Here is a 20,043-nt window from a genome sequence, read left to right as displayed (position 1 = left end):
CCGTAACAGATTCCATGTGGCCCCACCACTCTCTGGTAAGTCACGACAACGGACACCACTCCACTCTCCATAACAAACTCCACGTGGCCCTGAATGGCCCACTGATGCCACTACTCTCCGTAACAAACTCCGTGTAGCCCCGAACGGCCCACTACCAGGCAGTTACAGACGTCGCTGTCAATCAGTTACGCTCTCCCATCTATAAAAGAGACCCCCAGATACGTTCTTCTCTAAGCTCAAAATTCTATCTTGAAACTCTACTAAAATCCCATTCGAATACTCCATTTCTGTTGAGGCAGAGTACTGACTTGAGCATCGAGGGTCTTGCTGGAGCACCCTCAACTCCAGTTTAAACTTCTCTTGCAGGTCCCAACGGCGGCCGCGATCTCCTCGACTCTAGCTTCTCCGACGTCGGCGGAATTCTGCACCAACATTTATTTTATTTATGCTTTGATTGCTATAGTCAAGGAATTATGGATTCCAGGGTTTCGGTATATCTGGTTGTTTGAATGAAAAATTTTAAACACCTAAACCTTCTACTGTACCATCGAAACCCAACATTGCTAACTAGCATTGAGGAGGAAGAGGGTGTCCCACCCCCTGTAGTAGTAACCCGACCACCATCTATCTCTTGTGTGCCCATCAAAGTTTCATTTGAAGCCTCATTACCTCCATACATCCTCAATAGGTTCTTGGCTCCTCAAATCCTTCTTTGGTCCCTTTTATCTTCTTTTTTCCTCTTTCTTTCTCTATCCATGGAATTACCTAAGGAGTGGTCCATGGACAAGGAGAGAGTAGGTTAAGGATCTCCTGATCAAGCCTCCGTTGGATCCAACAAAGCTCCATCCATAGTTGCTTCAAGCCCGAGTGCTGAAAAACATCTTGGTAGAAGAGGATCTTGAGCGGATCTAAATCAAGTATCACATACCTCAGTCTTTTGTCCTAGAGTTGTCCAACCCTTCTGTTCGGATGATATCTCCTCAAAAGAATTAAGTAGCCCTCTAGGAAGCTATAAAGGCCAGCTTAAGACTCCCAATTCTTTCTACCATTGCTAAGCTGTTGAATCAATATTAGCTTGCTCCAGCTCAACTTGTCCCCAATGCCTAGCAATTTTTTCTAATTTCTGAGGTTTCAAGGGATTGTTCCAACCATGGAGTTATTCTGAGTCTTCTTCCAAATAAGGATGCATCTTTGAAGTAGAGGTTGATGGTACCTTTTCTAACGGAAAGATTGCCCTAATATTTTTTCCGCTCCTTCGTTCATGATTAGAAGGGCCATCTCTGTTTTGTCACCTCATCAAATCCATGAGGCTTCCCAACATGGCAGGGGTAGCTGAGGAAACATGCGTTCAGCCTGGAAAGGTCAATTGCTTAAAAATAGTCAAGTAGACAATTGTTATCAACATATGCTCTGTAATCCTAAATTCAAGGGTCGTGTGTGGTTGACTTACATAAAAGTCAACCATATAGCAACATAGGCCCTCTATTAATCCTAATCCTAGGATGTATAATTATTTAAAACATATGGTTGATTCACCTAAAGGTAAACCATATAAAAAAAATGTCTTCTAATCTTAAATCTGAAGGATATATAGTTATTCAAAACAAATGGTTGATTTGCCCAAATATAAAAAAAGAAGTTTTTAAAACCTCTAATTTAGAATGTATCGTGTAAACTTGATTGAAAAGGACAACCAACAAATGGCAGAAATATTTGGGGAGTATATATTGAAAATGATTGGAAAAAATTTCAATCAACTAAATTATCATTCAACCAAATCCAAGAGATAAATCAGCCAATATAGTTAATCCCGAAATAGCCAAAGGAAGATTGATTGACTAAATGCCAAGACAAGTCAATCAACAAAAAAACACTAATCAGCCAAAACATTTCTTCATGCTAGGTAATAGCATGTATCAAGGAGATCATCCCAACTAAAATATTTGGAGCTCCCTACGAACTAATGGCAGATGTATGGTAATCTCAACATGTATCTGCTCCCTAAATAAACAATGTATTCTTTTCTAATTAATCAATGCCATGATCGATAGACGGTCAATAAACATGAATATAATTCATTGATCTTAAATGGTACCCTATCACCATGCTCGATTTACCATTTGTTGTAGTCGATTGATAAACAATGATCAACGGATGTTGGTTAGTATTTCTTATAGTTAGTTGACGTATATTTATCCTGCTCAATAAAAATATTCACTTTTATTGAGCCACCAGGGAACTTGTTCCACTAAAAATAAAAATATAGATGGGCCAACCATATCAACTAAGATCATGAAACTTGAAGAGCTCATGATTGGTTACTTATCACTCATATGAAAGGCAACTTACGGGTAGCTTTTTGTAGGAATTAGATTTCTAAGGAAGTTATTTGAACAAAGGAAAATTTTGTCATACAAGAAACACCCAACAACCACTAAGGGAGTCACCGGTAAGAATCAACCGTGTTCAGAAAGTTCTTGGTGCTTCTCCATGATAAAAGGCAGGTAGAAGACTTACACATGACTTCAATGGAATCTGCCGTAGTGTCTGCACCAAATTGGCTATTTCAATCTCTTATCTTAGAACTAAGTTTCGTTTTTTGAAGTGCCGGCGCAGCCAACTCTAGTGCATTTTTGACTTGGTTCATCAAAGGCACTTGAAATCAAATTAAATTAAGGTTGAGTTTTTTCCTTCTTCCTAATCTAGTTTCCATATTTGGTGCCCACCTTAATTTATCTTATTTTATATATATTGAATGTATCAATATTATACCACCTATTTGATCTCTCTTTTTATCTTGTTCATGTATTCGGTGCATCTTTGACTTTTCTTTTTCATTCTAATCACACAAAAAATATTAAATCCTCTAATTTATATCATGAAAAAAATCCACATTACTTCAATCAATCTCGCAAAGATTGATTGTGAGAGGGAATTTAAAATACGCAAAAGTCTTGCTTGGACAATATACTGATTGTTCTGAATCAATGAGTTGCTATGTGCACAGATGAAACAAATCAAGAGCATTATAATATTGACATAATGTTACATTTTCCTCTTATACTTTTATTTTTTTTTTCTATGTCATAGTTTCAACAGTATTTGCATTAATGATGTTAATTTAAGGCATTAATAGCCATAATGTTTCTCATGAACTATGAATATGTTATAATTCGTTTTTAGGTGACTCTTGATTATACATAGAATAATTGACATGCCACTTTGCTTAAACCTGCAAATACTTCCGTCTTAAACCTGCAAATACTTCCATCTGTTGCAGAAATGGTGAAATTTTATAAATTCTTCAAACATATCATAAAATATGATTGAAAGTTTTAGCCCCCGTTTGGCAATACTTTAATATGAATGAACCAATCCATGGATCAATGAGTCTACCCTATAAAGATTATTTTGCATAATCTCGCACTTGCTGAATTGTAAGTTAGAAGAATTCATGCTAATGAAGCTGTATGACTCTCAACTTACCCACTATGCAAACAGGAAATGTCAAGAGAAACAAAGTATCGCACACATTCAGCTTTTAACGAGAAATTCCATATTGACGCCAATGATCCACCAAGCAAGTTCTGTAAGAACAAATGGGCGCCCATGCTTACACCATCTCTTTTTCTTCTGGTGTCTAAAAATGTTTCCATCCTACAACAGATATCATTCCCTTATAAGAATTTCCTTTCGAAAAGGAAAAGTACCCTCAAAAATTTACATGGATAAGTGTACAGCAACTTCCCGTTGATTAGCCCACGAAGCAGACCTAGCACACCCTCTACATCTTCTCTACTTCCGTTCGTTCCCACTTTTCCTATTGCTACCTTCTCACGTACATCTCTAAACCCTTTTCCGTTAGCATTCCCCCTACAAGGCCCCATAGTCCCACAAGTGCAACCCAGTGTCATTAACCCACGCTGCCACATACCGATCACTCGCGGCAACAACGGTGACATCCCCTACCCTCTCCCTAAAGCTGTACAGATACTCCCCAGTAGATGCATCCCACACTCTCAAACTGCCAACAGAACACACCACTGCATAGCCCCAGTTCATGCATCCTACCATACCTTGCACTCTTTGCTGCGGATGGCCCTCCAGCCTCACCACAGTGCTAAACCTACACACCTCTGCTAATGTCCGTGCCCGGAGCACCCTCGCCAGCCCTCGCAGGTCCACCACCATCACCCGTCCATCACAGGCATCCACTGACTCCACCACTGCCCTGCGCCGGAACTCCACTTGGTTCGAAACCTCTCCAGGGTCATCAAGATCCACGACCTGGAGACGTGAGCTGGTGCACGCCACCATGGCTCCTGGTTCAGGTGTCCTCACCCGGCCCACCGTCGGGCCATCCAAATCAGTGAGCATTCGCCACCCCAGAACCGAGTCGGGATCCGTCAGCGACCCACCTTCGTACACCAGCTGCTCCGTCTCGGCATCCCACACGTGCCATGATCGTCCGGCAAGGCCTGCAAACAGGCCCACCCACCAGCGGCTGTCGCCGGCGAAGTCAACCAAGGTGCCGTCCTCCATGAGGTTCCCGACATGTGCCCGGCGAGTGGAGCCGGAGACGGGATCATCAAGGGGTGCAACGTATAGGTCACCATCCTGACACGCAAAGACGAGGCGGCTGGGATCAGAGAGCAGGATAAGGCCGGAGATGGACTGGGAGAAGGGGCCGAGACGATCGCGCTGTGGATGGGTCCTGTAGGTGGTAAGATGGAGACCGGACGGAAGCTCGAAGAGGCGGATGGAGCCGTCCAGGAAGCCGGCAGCAAGGTAGCGGTCCGAGAGGGCAAGGCGGCGGCAGGAGAGGGCGGGAGAAGCGGCGGGGAGAAGGTGGGAGTGGGCTGAGCGGCGGGTGCGGAAGTTGCGCGCAGTCCGGTGGAGACGGACGAACTCCTCGTGCCAGGTGGGAAGGAGGGACCAGCGGCGGTACCAGACTCCACGAGTAGCATCTTCCCACAGTAGCTCTGAGCGGGAAACCGCTCGCCACGTCGAACACACCTGAGACGACTCTTCATGTGTGAGTAACTACGATTTTATCATTCATCTGTATGCAAGTAAAGACACCATCGCGCAAAAGACTGGTAGCTTAAACTTGCACATTTTTGAACTACGATTTTATCATAAAAATTTCAGAAACATAACAAATATGGTTCCTGAAGGAACGTGGTTAAATAAAGAAATTCTTTCACACAGCAACATCCGGAACTATGCACGCAATAACTCCAGAAAGCTTTTGATCATATAGTGCCTCATCAAGGATTGGAGAACTTGGTGGCACGTGCGCCTTCCTACCGGATCTCTGATGTGATCCTCATTTTGAAAATTAACAATAACTCATAAAATATATCCATACACAGTGCGACGGAAAAGTAAATCAATTAATGCCGTATCTGTAAACATCTAAAGAAGTATAGACGATTTAGAGAACATTGCGACAGCATTCAAAATATGCAGCAATATGAAGGCATGCAATCCATGTCCCATCCGTGTCATCTCAGTAACTTTATATCTTGCTGACGCAGATAAGTATACTGCAGGAAAAAGCAAAATCTAGTCTTAGGTCCTGCCAGAAGTACAGGTCCTGCGCCTTGACGATTCAATGCAGTGTGTTATCATAAATGTTTAAAGCAAAATGAAAGCAACTACGAATTCGAGAGGGTGTGAACTCGCCCATAGAGAGGAGTATAGCAATAGGGATTTTTGGTACCACGGTTTCCTTGAATGAAGGAATTATTAACTTGACCAAGGAAACTACCCTCGTGGTGCTTTACCATATCCTTGCCATTCCCTTGTCATGCTGCGGAGCAACAAGGACAGGACCCTGTTACAATATTCCTCTTCGACATTATTTGACCCCAAAAAAGAAAAGAAAGTACTATGTGCGACCATAATAGCCTGAAATCATCCCGTGCAAATCGATCAAGATTGAGTGGCAGCAACCACACCAACGGTTACATAATTCATACCGATCAAAAAAAAAAAGAAACGATTATCACAGCTTGAAAAGACGGTAAAAGGAAAGCAAGATGCAGATGCAACCGAATCGGGTATAGTCATAATGTAGTTTTAAAGAAACCAATGTTTTGTGGAATTAAAGTGTACATCTCACTGAAATTAGAGAGTTAACTGGCTGGATTTTGTTCGATTGCGCAATCTCATAAGGGAGTTGATGAAGTATAGACTAAATGATCTGTTAAGGAAGAAAAAGGGTTATATAGCTGCACAAAAATGTCCCTCCCTCACCTGGAACAGATGGCATGTTGGGAAATTGTATGGGTGTCCGAGATGCGTGATGCACAAATTCAAGGACTTCATATAACAACAGAGTAACAGCAAATTTACCCACAAAATTGCGACCAACAGATGGTTCAAAAGGATACAATAACATTGACAAACAACAAAAACCCACGAGCCGCGACCTACCATCTGAAAACTTTGCGTTTCAACATTTAATTCAATTTAAGCTATAAACTTATTAATTCATTATTTAAAAATGCTTCGTTAACAACTTCTACTTGCGCCATTAACAAAAGCATAACCAAAGTCATCAAGCATTGTCCCACCTATTTAGACGCCCAGTCCCACTCCCACCATTATACATCAAAAGCCGGTGATATTTCCAGTTCAGAGATTCTCGGATGTCACACTTGCTTATACTCCATATGGCACATTAATTATTATTGCATCCTAAAACCAACAAATATAAATCTCTACTTCATCTTTAGGGAGAGGAGGGATGAAAATAATATGGATATTATCCCTCCGGATCCATTTTCATATCCAAAACAATCCTAACATAGATAGCAATTTAAGGATTCGACTAATATCCATATTCATATCTATATTCGTTAAAGAAAAATGGATATGGATATAGATAGACAACTATCCAATCCATATCCAAATCTACATGTAATTCTATATAATTTTATTCAGCACTTATTAATTTTTTAAAAAAATATACAACCATATAAACATGTTATTAATTTGATTTATGATTTATTTAATAATATATTTAATTTTATAATTATAAAATTAAATTATCTAAATAATATCTATAATTATATCTTTATTTTCAATATCCGAATTGTATCCGTATCCGTTTAAAATAAATATGGATATCAATTTTTGTATCCAAATAATATCTATATCCATATTTATAATCATCAGATAAAATAAATATAGATATGGATATGATTGTATCCGATTCGTATCCGATCTGATTTGTCTTATAATCATCTTTGATGCTATCCATCACTTTTGACAAATCATAGTAAAAATTTATTGGTTAATTATTTCATATAAATGGCTAAGATCTAAGAGTAACGGACAATAACTTATACTACATCATGGAATGAGAATGATACACCAAGCACTTCTTCCGCTCGGAAATGTAGTGTTACACTCTGTTGAATGCTAGCAGGTGCAAGGAAATGCTTAAGATATAAAAAAAAAAAAAATGGTTACTCCTTACAAGGGAGAACACTAACTCCAACACCTCATTATCTTGTAAGGCAAGCTGGTACATGTAGACAAGAATGAGGATGGTCAACATATGCTTAACATGGAAGGGGAGAAAGTTGATGGACCAAGGTTAGAAATCCTAGAACACAAGCTTGACTCGCCTACTCAAATTATCAAACAGAAGAACCAGCTCAGTGAATCAAGGGAATCATATATTTCATGTCAAAAATTGAATATGAGAAAGTGCAATAACATGTCAAAAAATCAAAAAAGATAAACATGACAAAAGCAATTAATTACTTGAGTTTCTCATGAAAAATCATTGAGGGCTATCAACATATGATGTTTCCCTTAATCTACGTGTGAGTTCAACCATCTAGAATATTATGGAATAAAGTTTCAGTGAGAAATCATGCAGTGAAAGTATCAACTTTTTTATGATCAATCACATGTGAAACCAATACTCATTTTTAACAAAGAAAAAAGCATACCCAAATCCATTCTCTACATTGTAATCATACTCACAGTAATAAGCAATAAGAAACTATAGAACAACATTACATATATTACATAAACAATGGTGATAACTATTAAGGTACAGTGTTATCAATAAATAATGCATTATCTTAGTCTGACAAATGGATTAACTAGCCAAGTCCTTTAGTATGAATAACTTTAAGATATATCAAACATAGTGTAGTTTAGCAACTAACTATTTCATATGTAATAATTGAAGTATTATTTTGGCCAAATGGATCTTCCCATATGGCACTGATCCCTTAGATTATTGGTTCTATGTTCAACTCAGGACCCTGACATATCCATGTTATTCTGGAGACAAAAATATCAATATAGACATACATATAAGCAGGCATTCTCGCATATATATGTATAGCTATATACTGTTAGAACTTGGGAGAAAGATGGCATAGAACTCCACAAATTTATTTGGCTAACAGAATGAAATTATTTAAACCAATTGGAATACTCCCAACAAGCAAAATCCATTTAGACTCCATCTGTTTGATGCTAGCTAGAAGGGCAGAAGCTTAAATAGAACCATGTTCCTTATATCTTTTGGATCAGCCAATGAAGCTTCATATATTCTCTCTTCCAAAATGCCCAATAGCAAGTTGCAGCAATCATATTCCCATGCTTGCCAAATTTCTTAACCCAACTTTTCCTCCACTAAAATACAAGAGGAAAGAAGACTTTCTTGCTTGGCCTCTGACACTTGAAAGACGCTTGGAGTGTACCCAATTTTTTTGTAAGAAAGGACACTGAATGAGACGATCTTTCTGAAAAGCATGCATCCCCCACATGATATCAGGACGCTCTTCAAGGTTTCTCCTTTGCAACAATCCACTTCATCACCAATTAGGGAAAAAAGCTTGAATATGTCCTTTTTGAAATGAGAAAAAACTTCAATTTATCAGAGCCAGATAAACTGCACGAACCCCTAGTCATGAACCAAGCTACACTTTCATAATTAAGCGATCTAACGATCTACAAAATATTTAAGATATTAGAAATGTCCCGCATCCAGACTAAGGGGTTTCTTTTTTGGGATGATATTGTGAAGAACGAGAACCAAGAAATATCTAGTTGCTTGCTCCACCTCTATCAAAACAACGTGATTGACCACCAAACACAAACTACCGGAGACAGCAGGAAAAAAAAAAGAGTCTTGGCCACTCTTTTATTATTCTAATGACACAGGTATAGGCAGGTTTAAGGTCCCTTAGAGGCTATCTCCAGACCAAGACTCTCCAATAAAAATGTTCAATTCCACTAACAAACTTCTTTATCACACAGTCCAGTGGTGTTTGCAACCTTGTCGATATTCTTCCAGACTTGGAATGACCTGTTATTTTGAGATTGCCTAAAGGTGTGCAGTATTTAAGGTAAGATACAGAACCAGAATGTTGCAAATGGCTTTATTATCTTGCACATGCTCCACAATATAGAATTAATGCCACTCAGAATTTTTTTAAGAAACCCTCCTTGAGAATTTCATTTGCAAGTTACTCTCCAACTAAATAAGCAAAAGTTGCCCACAGCTACCGTCTTATCTTGCCAGAAACTTTTTGATACTCAGTAAGCAACGTGAAGAAGGTAGGCCTGAACCAAACCACAAGAACCAACCCTACTTCTTGGAAAAGGACGGACACCTCTCTTCAAGGGCATGCATAGAAGGATGGTAGTAGCACAAACATCTGGCTGCTATTTTAAAATGGCCTCCTACTGTCTACTAAGGTTCATGCCACCCACCATTACATTGCCGACAATCTATTCAGGAAGTTGATCTCAGGTCCCGTCAGAAATTTGAAATTACATAGGGCAAACGTGAGATTCCACATTTCAAAGGAGCTTGACTTGTAGAAAAAGGGTTCAGTAGGTCTCTCAACCCCACCACACCTCTCCCCGACCCAGACCAGAAAAGAAAAACAAAAAAGAAAAAAGAAGATACTGCACCAAGTCCATTACAGTCACACCTCAACAGACTTGTCAAGCATTGTAACAATAATATCTGTTAAATCACAAAGAGAAGAGGAGGAAGGATAACCTTGCTTGAGACCCCACTTTAACAAATCTAACCACTCTACAAGATCCATTTAGTAACACTACAATGTTATACATAGGATGAAACACACATCTCAATTTACCATCTGCCATGTAGCTTAACTTCAATATCTTTCAAAAGAAATCCCATTTTAATAATGTCATAAGCCTTGTCAAATTCTAGTTTACATTTGACTCCTTGAATTTTCTTTTGGAGAAATTGCATGTAAAAAAAGAAGTCCAAACTACATCATCCCTTGACAAAGGCAGATTCAAGTCATGCATGTTATTACTTGCATGTCAAGACCAAAAAGATTTCTAGTCACACCTCAACAGACTTGTCATGCATTGTAATAATATTAAATGTTAAATCACAAAGATAAGAGGAGGGAGGACAACCTTGCTTGAGACCCCACTTTAACAAATCCAACCACTCTACAAGATCCATTTAGTAACACTGCGAAGTTATATACAGGATAAAACACGCATCTCAATTCACTATCTGCCATGTAGCTTAACTTCGATATCTTTCAAAAGAAATACATTTTTAATAATGTCATAAGCCTTGTCAAAATCTAGTTTACATTTGACTCCTTGAATTTTCTTTAGGAAATATTGCACATCCCTTGATAAAGGCCAATTCAAGTCATGCATGTTATTACTTGCATGTCAAGACCAAAAAGATTTCTAGTCACACCTCAACAGACTTGTCAAGCATTGTAACAATAATATCTGTTAAATCACAAAGAGAAGAGAAGGGAGGATAACCTTGCTTGAGACCCCACTTTAACACATCCAACCACTCTATAAGATCCATTTAGTAACACTGCGAAGTTATATATAGGATGAAACACGCGTCTCAATTCACTATCTGCCATGTAGCTTAACTTCAATGTCTTTCAAAAGAAATACGTTTTTAATAATGTCACAAGCCTTGTCAAAATCTAGTTTACATTTGACTCCTTGAATTTTCCTTTGGAGATATTGCCCATAAAAAAAAGAAGTCCAAACTACGTCATCCCTTGATAAAGGCAGATTCGAGTCATGCATATTATTCCTTGCATGTCAAGACCAAAAGGATTTCTAGTCATCCTGAGAACCGAACTCATGACCAGCCCACAGTTTCATATATGGATAGGTTTGGCTCCAGTCCTGTCATCTAGGAATCTGATTGGTTTAGTTCAGTTACAAGGATCAAAGAGATCAAAAATGTTAAGCAAACAAAATCCCTTATATCTATGGTAACTGCCAGATCAGCTGGTTTGATTTGTTGGTTTGTGTCAAAATATTCTCTTGCTTTCGTGGGGATTGGATTTTTCTTTTCTTTCCCTTTTTTCTTTTGGGGTTGGGGAGGAGGGGGGGGGGGGATGCCAGGGTGACGGTGAGGGTAAAAGGATGAAGGTTATAGCATGTTAGACTGTCTTGTTCTTGCATACATTTTTTAAGTTTATTTATACATTTGTAATATCCTTTTCATTTATTTGTTTAATTTCTTTAACATTCACTAGCTATTACATTGCAAAAGATGGTTTTGCTGAAAAAATTACATATCATGAGATTCAAATTTTCAATTTTTGGGTCACAAGAATCAAGTCAAACCAATTTTAGTTCATGCTAGTTCAGTAGAGTTCAATTAATAACCTTTGTTTATCGTTTCTTTTGTAGGAACTAAAGATTGGTCCTATTTTAGGCTCTTCCATAACTCACTTGTATGGAGTAGCATAAAGTGCTTGCATTTAAAAAAATCAACCGATGATTTGATGTTGGCTAGAACTTACATGTTTGATTTGCTGAGTCTAAGCCTTATTGGCTCATCTAAGTCTAGAACAAGTAGTCCTAATCACTATTAGGATTCGTTTGATTGGTGTTTTTTGTGGAAAGTTAATTCTTAGAAATATAATGCCCGAGAAAATGATTTTGACATGTTTAATTGATCATGGGAAAATGACATAATCTAAAGTACCTTATGTTTGGTTAAGCATCTACTTTTCTGGGTAAGTTATATAAAATATCAATTATATCCTTAATAAAAGAAAGACCTTACCCCATTCTATTCATAAATTTATGGGTACCTTTGGGTGGAAAAAAAAAAAAAGAACCCAACTCCCTTCCCATGGAAGAGACAAAAACCCATGTCTTATATAGATTTTTCTTTCCCATGAAATATAGAAAATTTATTCTCATGGAAATGCTACTTTCCAATCTCTCTCTATTGAAAACTACAACCAAACAAAATAGGTTCTTTCATTTTCCTATTGACCACACTTTCCCCCTCCTATTATCATCAACCAAATAACTCCTTAATTCAATTGCAACGGAAAGAGGAATGTGAGGAATGTGAAATTGACAAGTTTTCAAACACAATGAATCACATGAGTCATGATAAACTCAATCAAACTCAGCTATGTCATGTTCTTTTGCTGAAGTAATTCTTTTTTTCTTTTTTCAATAGATATGGAGGTTTTCAACCCTAGGAATTTATTAATGGGGTATGGTGTAGTGTGTCCCAATGCCCACAGTCTAAACCACCACGTGGACAATGAGAACTCATCCTGATGGTCATGTCAAAGTGTAGCAACAAGTAAAGAGTAGGAAAAGGCCCAATTTAGCGATTTGAGGCCGGAGAAGCCCCTCAAAAATCAAGTATGAAGAAACCAAGAAAAAATGCTAAAAGCAATTCAAGTCACATAAGATATTGAATCACAAGCTTCAAAAAATGAAGTGTTCAATGAGCCAGATGCAATTGCCAAACTTTCCAATCAAGCATTTAGCTAGTAGAACATGGCAATTATGATGCACATGTCTGATTCAAAAACATGATTATTTGATGAAGGATTTTAGATGATAGAAGAAGGGGATCAAATAAAGGAAACTGAAATAGTAATTAATGGAAAACAAAAAATTGCAAGTAATTAGTGGAAAGGTGTGATACACTAAAGAAATGAAAAATGATTGAATTGAAAACTCTAGGGTGTAAGAAATGGGAAAAGCTCTCATTACAACATACTAGGCTATTATAACAAACATTGAAACAAGGTTTTATGATCACCCAGCCAGAGACAAAACTTTTCACACTGTAGATCATAATGTAAGACTTTTAGATCTCATTCATTAACATCAAATCAACTGTGAAGTTATTGTCCTTAGGGCTAATTTTCCCTTATGTCTTTTTTTTTTTTTTGTGCATGCTTGGTCAACTATTAGTTCTTTAAGTACCAAGTAACAGGTCAATTTTTTTAAAAAAAAATAATTTGTTAAAGAATCAATCAATTTGACTTTATAGGATCACATTGCTGTGCATAGCAACACATTATTCAATTAAATGCCACTTATGTTTCGTGCAAATTATGAAAACTATGACACTAAGTTGATTATCTACCACCTACAGGACATAATAACATACGCATTGCAGCAGTACAAATTACAATTCAAACCATAACAGTTATGATATCACTAACCCCAATTATCCACAGGATATATGACGAAAACTTTTAATCAACAGTACAAAAATTCTAGCAATCATTAGATAGCTCATGTGCATCATCTCTTAATTTTAATGCCACAGAATAGACAACACATATCCATCATCACTAATTTTCAGCACACTTTTCAAAAGATAATGATTCTAAACAATTGAAATTAAGTTATACAAAGCATATAAACATACACAGTATAGTTAAAAAAAAGAAAAAAGAAAAAAGACATGGATTGCACTCATCTTATTCTGCGGAACAGAAATAACTAAGCAGTAAGACTTCAAATAACCTGGCCCTGTTGAATACATCTTTAATAATCTTCCCCTTGTCATAGCATTTAATGTATATCTAATTCACAATTATAAAGACAAATTTCGCCAACCAATCAGATTCATCATCATCATATCACCATCACAAGGCAATGTGATTTTTATTTCCAACAACCAAAACATATTCTCTCTTAATTAATTGAAAGCATAATATTCATGAACTGGGAACCTTAATTTTAAGATCATGCCTTAGTTTATCTTTTCTAAAAACATCTTTATTTATACGATCTCCCTTATTACAGGCTGTAGGAAAGCACAATGACAATCAATAGCAGCTTACATTTTGTCAGCTGCATGTATGAATTACATTTTCATGATTATGAACCAAATACAAGTCCAAATCCCTAGGAAATATGGTTGCTATCACACTTAGGAGAACTTCCAATACTGGGATTTTTGTTTTTTAAATAAAAAGGGAGTTTTGAACCACCTACTAATAGTGGAGTTCCCAGAAGATTATTTACACCATAATTCAAAATCTTTGCACTGATGCTAACAAAATAAAAGAAAAAAAAAAGATCTTTGCACCTCTAGCGCCCACAGAATTTTCTCCATTACTAGATAATGAAGGATAGCAGAAGATTGGAAAATTTCATATGTTATATAATTAAAATTAATGCAAGACTTTTGATGCCATTCATCCTAATCAAACAATGAAATTGATTCCACAGTAGTGTTATGAATCTTGTTAAGGACAAATTTGGTCGTCTACCAAAAATGTCCAGCCAAACAACAATTAGGAAATTACTGACTCAAAAAGATAGTTTGCCTCTTTAATGGGTATCTGTATGATAGTATGATCAGAGCAAAAAAATAGTTCAAAGACCAGCATATCATATTGGCAAATGCTACTACAAGTGAAAATTGAGTAAGAGAGGTTGGTGTTGGCAATCATCATGCACATCATCAAAGATGAAAATGGAGCCACATAATGGGTAACATTAAGTGGGAATTCTGTCCTCCTGACTCTTATGACTTCTTTGTATATTTTTGTTATACATACCAGGATGTTCAAAGAGTCACACACAACAGAGCTTTCATGACATTGCCACTTGAAGTGCTTGCCTAGAAAGACCACCAAGAACATAACCATACCAGCCTCACAATAAATAAATGAGAAAATTTATTTTTTTTTATGCAAAAGATATTGAACCTATATGTTGATCAAATGCACCGATGAGTTAATTAAATCAAATAGGAGTAAAAGCAAACTTAATGTACCAACTGGATGGCTACTGCAATTTATGTTTCAATAAATTTGAGATTCACACCATACACATAATTACGCAACGAGTGTGTTCTGGATTGTTGAGGAACCTGTTTTAGCTGTGGGATCTAGCAAATATGTGATGGAAAGTCTTCGGTGCAATAACTCTCAACCTAAATGCATGGGAGACAAAAGAAACCGCAGTTCCCCCTTTAATGTATTCATACTTCATTTCTTTGACAACAAACAGAAGACACAGTAACTTAATTTGATAAAATTATGTTAAGAATTTCATTAAGAATGCGTTTGATTACATTTTTTGATTTTAAATTTTTGATTTTTAAAAAATATTTTTTATTTTTACTATTGAGTAAAAGCAAAAAGTATGTTTGGTAACTATATTACTATAAAGCAAAAAGCAACATTTAGAGACGGCAGGTGAAGAGCTCGATGAGGAAGAAGAATATGGGAAGAGAGGGAGAAAGAGATGAGAACGTGAAGCACTCGACGAGGAAGAAGGGTTCGAGCTTTTTACTTTTTGGTTTGGTGTTTTAGATGTGGGAAAGCAAAAAAAGCAGAAAAACAAGTTTTGAAAAGTAAAAAATTTTTGCTTTGCATATAAAGCAATTATTTTGATTTTTTTTATTTTTTCTTTTTGCTTTTCATGATGTTACCAAATATTGCTTTTTGATTTTTACTTTTTAAAAATCAAAAAGCAAAAAAAAGTACTTTTTTTAATGGCTAACCAAACGCACCCTAAGTTTTTAAATTCATGTTTTTGCTGTGAGTATGAGATGGACAAATAACACGCCTACTTTCACCTGCAAGGGCAATTTGGCCTAAAGAAACCATCAACTTAACTTCATTTCAGTTCTTTTCATATGGCTTTGCCTTACACCAACTACCCTTTTCTTGTTAGTGAGAAATGAAACCACTGTGTTTGAGGAAAGAAATAAAACAACATCACTTGAAAAGTTTGTAACTTCAAATCTTCTTAAGAAACTAAATTCGAGAGTCAGCATTCCAGCAGGGTTCTATGACCATGACTAGGTCAAACATGACAACGAGTTGTCTCCAAAAACATGAAATTTGTTAATAACAAAATGCATGCAATGTGGTATGGAACAAACCATGAATTCAGTAATGTAGTGAGAACGAAGGAAAACAATAAATCGTGATAAGAGCTAATTTGGACTCAAAAACAAAAAAAAAATGAAAAGGAAAACCTTATTTTAATAAGACATCCAACATGGTGTGAGAAATTATCAACATACACGGCATTATCCTAGATTAAAACAATCAACATTTTTAGAATGTGACAAACACAAATGGAGGAGCTGTAAATGACAGTGATGTTAAAATCTTCTCTTCATGAATTTTATTTTTATTTCTTGATTCCTTTAATTGTCCCATTACATTGATAAAGTCCTTTCAACCACTAAAGCAAAAGTAAGTTTCATATCAATCCAGGAACGACGAGATGGACGGAAAATTTCAATCTACTTCTATTTTTCATGCAAAACGATACGACGGCAGCGTCCGTCTTAAATATCCAACACTCCCCGTTTTCAGATTCATATCTTATCAACCCTTCCTCCGGTCAAAGAAGTAAGCTCATGGTTCAAGGCAAGGGAAGAGCCATTTTAATATGGCCGATAGTCATCACAGCAATGAGCTTTCAAAACCTTTACACATCCGTACTGTTGTACGAGAGAAGAACGTCATCTCATGCCATGCAGTGACACACCCAGGGGTGTTACTATTGGAACAGGCACCCGTGAATCACTGCGACCCCCGCAATAGCATGTCAGATGATCTCCAGGACCAATCTCCATAAGTGGGTGATCAGCATGTGATCGGATTTAACCTTCAATAAAAATAGACATGGATGCTGTACCACAAAAAAGAAAAAGAAAAAAAAAAAAAAAAAAAAAGACATAGATGGAATGGAAAGGCAAAAAAAAAAAAAAAAAAAAAAAAAAGGTCTACAAGGATCTCCATGATCTCCTTTCCGTGACCACCAAGCCATATTTTGTACCCGATGTCTCCTTGTTCCCGCAATACTAACAGCGATCCTACAATCGTACTTTCTCGTACAGGTGATCCCAAAAGGGGAACCTCGATCAGGTGGCTGAGATCATCCTACAAACACGTGATGGGCCCCGCTTTCTTTGTGACCCAGCGAAGAGAGATGGCACGTGCTGATCCGCCGGTTGCAACAATGGACACTTGGTCCACAAGAAGGCTGACAATTTTTTTTTATTTTTAAACAGCAAGCACTTTGAAAAAATAAAAAGCGACCTGTTGTCCTTTGAAGCCACTCTCAGCTCAGCTAGGCTGGGGCTACAGGATACAGAAAGCCAGTATAACGCGCCCACACCCAAAGGGAGGTTTGACCAAAACAGCACTCGGTTACCGCATATAAGGCCAGAGAACGCCGGGGTGAAGGGGCGGGGGGCGGCTTGTTGCCGTTACCAAAGCTAGTGAACGAAAGAGAGAGAGAAAGATTTTGAGTTTTCGACCAAAACAAAAGAGAAAGAGCAATCCTGCTGAAATTTGATTGACGTCTCGCTATTTCTCTACCAAGAGTACTTTTGAATCTGATTTGCCTTTGAGCTGTTGCACACATCCCATCGTCAAAAAGCAAGCAAAACGACAGGCCCCTAGGGGTTGGGTCCTAGACCATTTCAAGTCGAAGCTTGAGAGCACCATCGTGTACTATTACAACAACGCAAGAGCCATGTCATTAACTACATCTGAACTGCTACAATAATTGCGAGACAAGATAATGTTTTAAAAAAATGGATCAAAATAGATACAGGCGTTAAGAAAGAGAACTGCCTGTTCTATAACCAGCCAAAAAACAGTAGTAGTACTTAAAAGAAGATCAAAATGGGTAGATATAGAAAGATAATAATGGATGGGGGGTCCCATTTTCAGAGGAAAACTAGACCACAGAGAAGAGTTATTTTTTAAAAAGAAAAAAAAAGGGGGGGGGGGGGGGGGGGGGGGTGGGGGGGTGTTGTTTAGGGAGCTGAACCAAGTCGTTGGAACCAGCGCAGCATCGTCCGCCCATGCAACAAAAAGCGCTGCCATTGTTGCTTCTTTTCCCACACTTTCATTTCCAAGACCACCACCAAAATAACCCAAATAAACTCACCATCACAGACCTCCATCACGGTTACAATAATAATATCCCAACGGCCTCCTTCATCAGGGCCGTTCAAAGGGGAGTATCATATAGGGCCCGAGTTTTTCATTGCCAAAAAGGTATAAGAGCTTTCGGAGGGCTGGGGAGCGTCTGTAGCGTTGCTAAAAGAGGCAAGAAAGTAGTAGAGGGCTAGATAGGATGGGAATGCGATATCCCGAAGGAGTCGTGAAACAGAACTGATAGGGACGGGCGGGCTCGTTCCATCTGCTCTGCCGCTGCTGCCGCTCAGTGATAGTCGTAAGCCGGATTTGGGTGGGTCTTCCCTGTTCCATGCCTTCACCCATCCCATCCGGTAACACCAAAACCGATCTCTCTTTTTGTTTCTTTCCGCGGCCCCTAACGTAAAGTAGCGATAGGGACGGATCGGGGAGTTAAAGCGCACCCTCCAGGGTCAAAAGGTACCTCCGCCACCCACTCCTGCCAAATACTCAGAGGCCCTCGTCAGACGAGAGAGTGCGCCAAGAGAGAGAAAGATAGCGAGAAACAGAGCAGAAGCCCATATCTCAGTAGGATGTCACGTCTCTCGGACCCTACTCCCTCCCCGCTTTCTCCTTCCCCCAGCCCCTATGTCGTAAGAGATTTATACTGAATAATAAAATCCCCCAGAAAGAGAGGAAAAAAAAGGAAAAGGAAAGTCATAAAGCTATAGACCTGACCCATCCATGGCATAGAGAGAACGAAAAGAGAGAAATCTATGGAGAGAGAGGATCGTCAGAAGGTATAGGAGCTCGTCTCTAATTTTCCAATAGCGTGTAACGGTGAATCTGACGATTGGCGCCGCCTGGCGCTATAGGCACAAACCAGAACGAAAGAAAGAGGACAAAAAAAAAAGGGTAAAATATCTATCTAAAAGTGGAAGTCTCTTCTGGATCCCCCGTTATCGTGGAATATTATGGCTATTTCTTCTCTAATTCGTTATCATTTTTTGGTCAAAAAAAGTGAACAAGAAATCAAGAATACGGCTGCAGGTTTTTGAATGAATGAAACGAGACACAAAAAAGTAATAATAATAATAATAATAAGAGAAATTAAATGCTCGTGTTTAACAAACCAGTCACTGGAAGTAATATAAGTGCGGTGCAAAAGGCGATTTAGAGAGAATTAACATCAAATTTACTTCGCAACGACAAAAATAATGGGAATGGAACCTGGAAGATGGCGGCCATCGCAGGGCCGGCGGCAAGCCTCCCGTCGGAGCGAGCGGCATCGACGGCCACCCGGACGGCGACGGACTCAACGAAGTGCTCCGGCCAGACCGCGTCGGCCGACCTCCGCCGTGTGGAGGACGGATCGCCGGACCGACGAGGGGGTCGATCGGACGGACCTCCTACTATCTCCTCGTCTCCGCCGTCTCCTCTCTCCTCCTCACCGCCGGCTCCTCCTCCTTCCGACGGCGACGACGCCGGCGAACTCGACATCACACGGTCAGTAGGACAAAAAAAAGAAATAGAGAGAAAAATAACCGACAGGAGAAGAAAGGAGGCGGAGGAGACGAGGGTGATGCACGAAACGCGGCTTTATATAGGCGTGGCGGATATTGTAACGATTTCTTTAAATTATTTTATTGCTTCTTGATCTTTAATTTTTTTCAGTTAATATTTATTTATAACACCGTCCCATAAGCTTAATATCGGACGTCAAAGGCGGCGTTGTGGTGGCTGGGGTGGTGGCAGGGCGGGAAGTGATAGCGGTATTCTTTATCCGGCTTGGAGAAAAACTATCGCGATATTATCGTGTTATCTCGCAAGCCGGATCCTATTTTTTCACCCGATTGTGGCC

General features: G+C 38.5%; 1 protein-coding gene across 1 annotated transcript; it reads right to left on the bottom strand.

The window, feature by feature from the left end:
• Positions 1-3,493: 3,493 nt before the first annotated feature.
• Positions 3,494-19,740, bottom strand: LOC105034001 (transcriptional regulator STERILE APETALA). Its single transcript, XM_029261469.2, has 2 exons — positions 19,413-19,740; positions 3,494-5,016 (listed from the first exon to the last, which is right to left on the bottom strand). The coding sequence occupies exons 1-2, from the start codon at positions 19,680-19,682 to the stop codon at positions 3,874-3,876; spliced, it is 1,413 nt and encodes a 470-aa protein (XP_029117302.1). The 5' UTR covers positions 19,683-19,740; the 3' UTR covers positions 3,494-3,873.
• Between the last annotated feature and the right edge of the window lie 303 nt (positions 19,741-20,043).

This window comes from Elaeis guineensis, chromosome 6, assembly GCF_000442705.2.
Source record: "Elaeis guineensis isolate ETL-2024a chromosome 6, EG11, whole genome shotgun sequence".
Lineage (NCBI taxonomy): Eukaryota > Viridiplantae > Streptophyta > Magnoliopsida > Arecales > Arecaceae > Elaeis > Elaeis guineensis.
The sequence above is the reverse complement of the archived record's forward strand: the minus strand, read 5'-3'. Positions and strand labels throughout refer to the sequence as shown.

What these genes read in the sequence shown, in the direction of transcription:
- LOC105034001 (XM_029261469.2), bottom strand. Translation starts at nt 19,682, where the DNA reads ATGTCGAGTTCGCCGGCGTCGTCGCCGTCGGAAGGAGGAGGAGCCGGC. An exon ending in CGATGGCCGCCATCTTCCAG is followed by an intron (nt 5,017 to 19,412) that starts GTTCCATTCCCA and finishes GAGTCGTCTCAG; the next exon opens with GTGTGTTCGACGTGGCGAGC.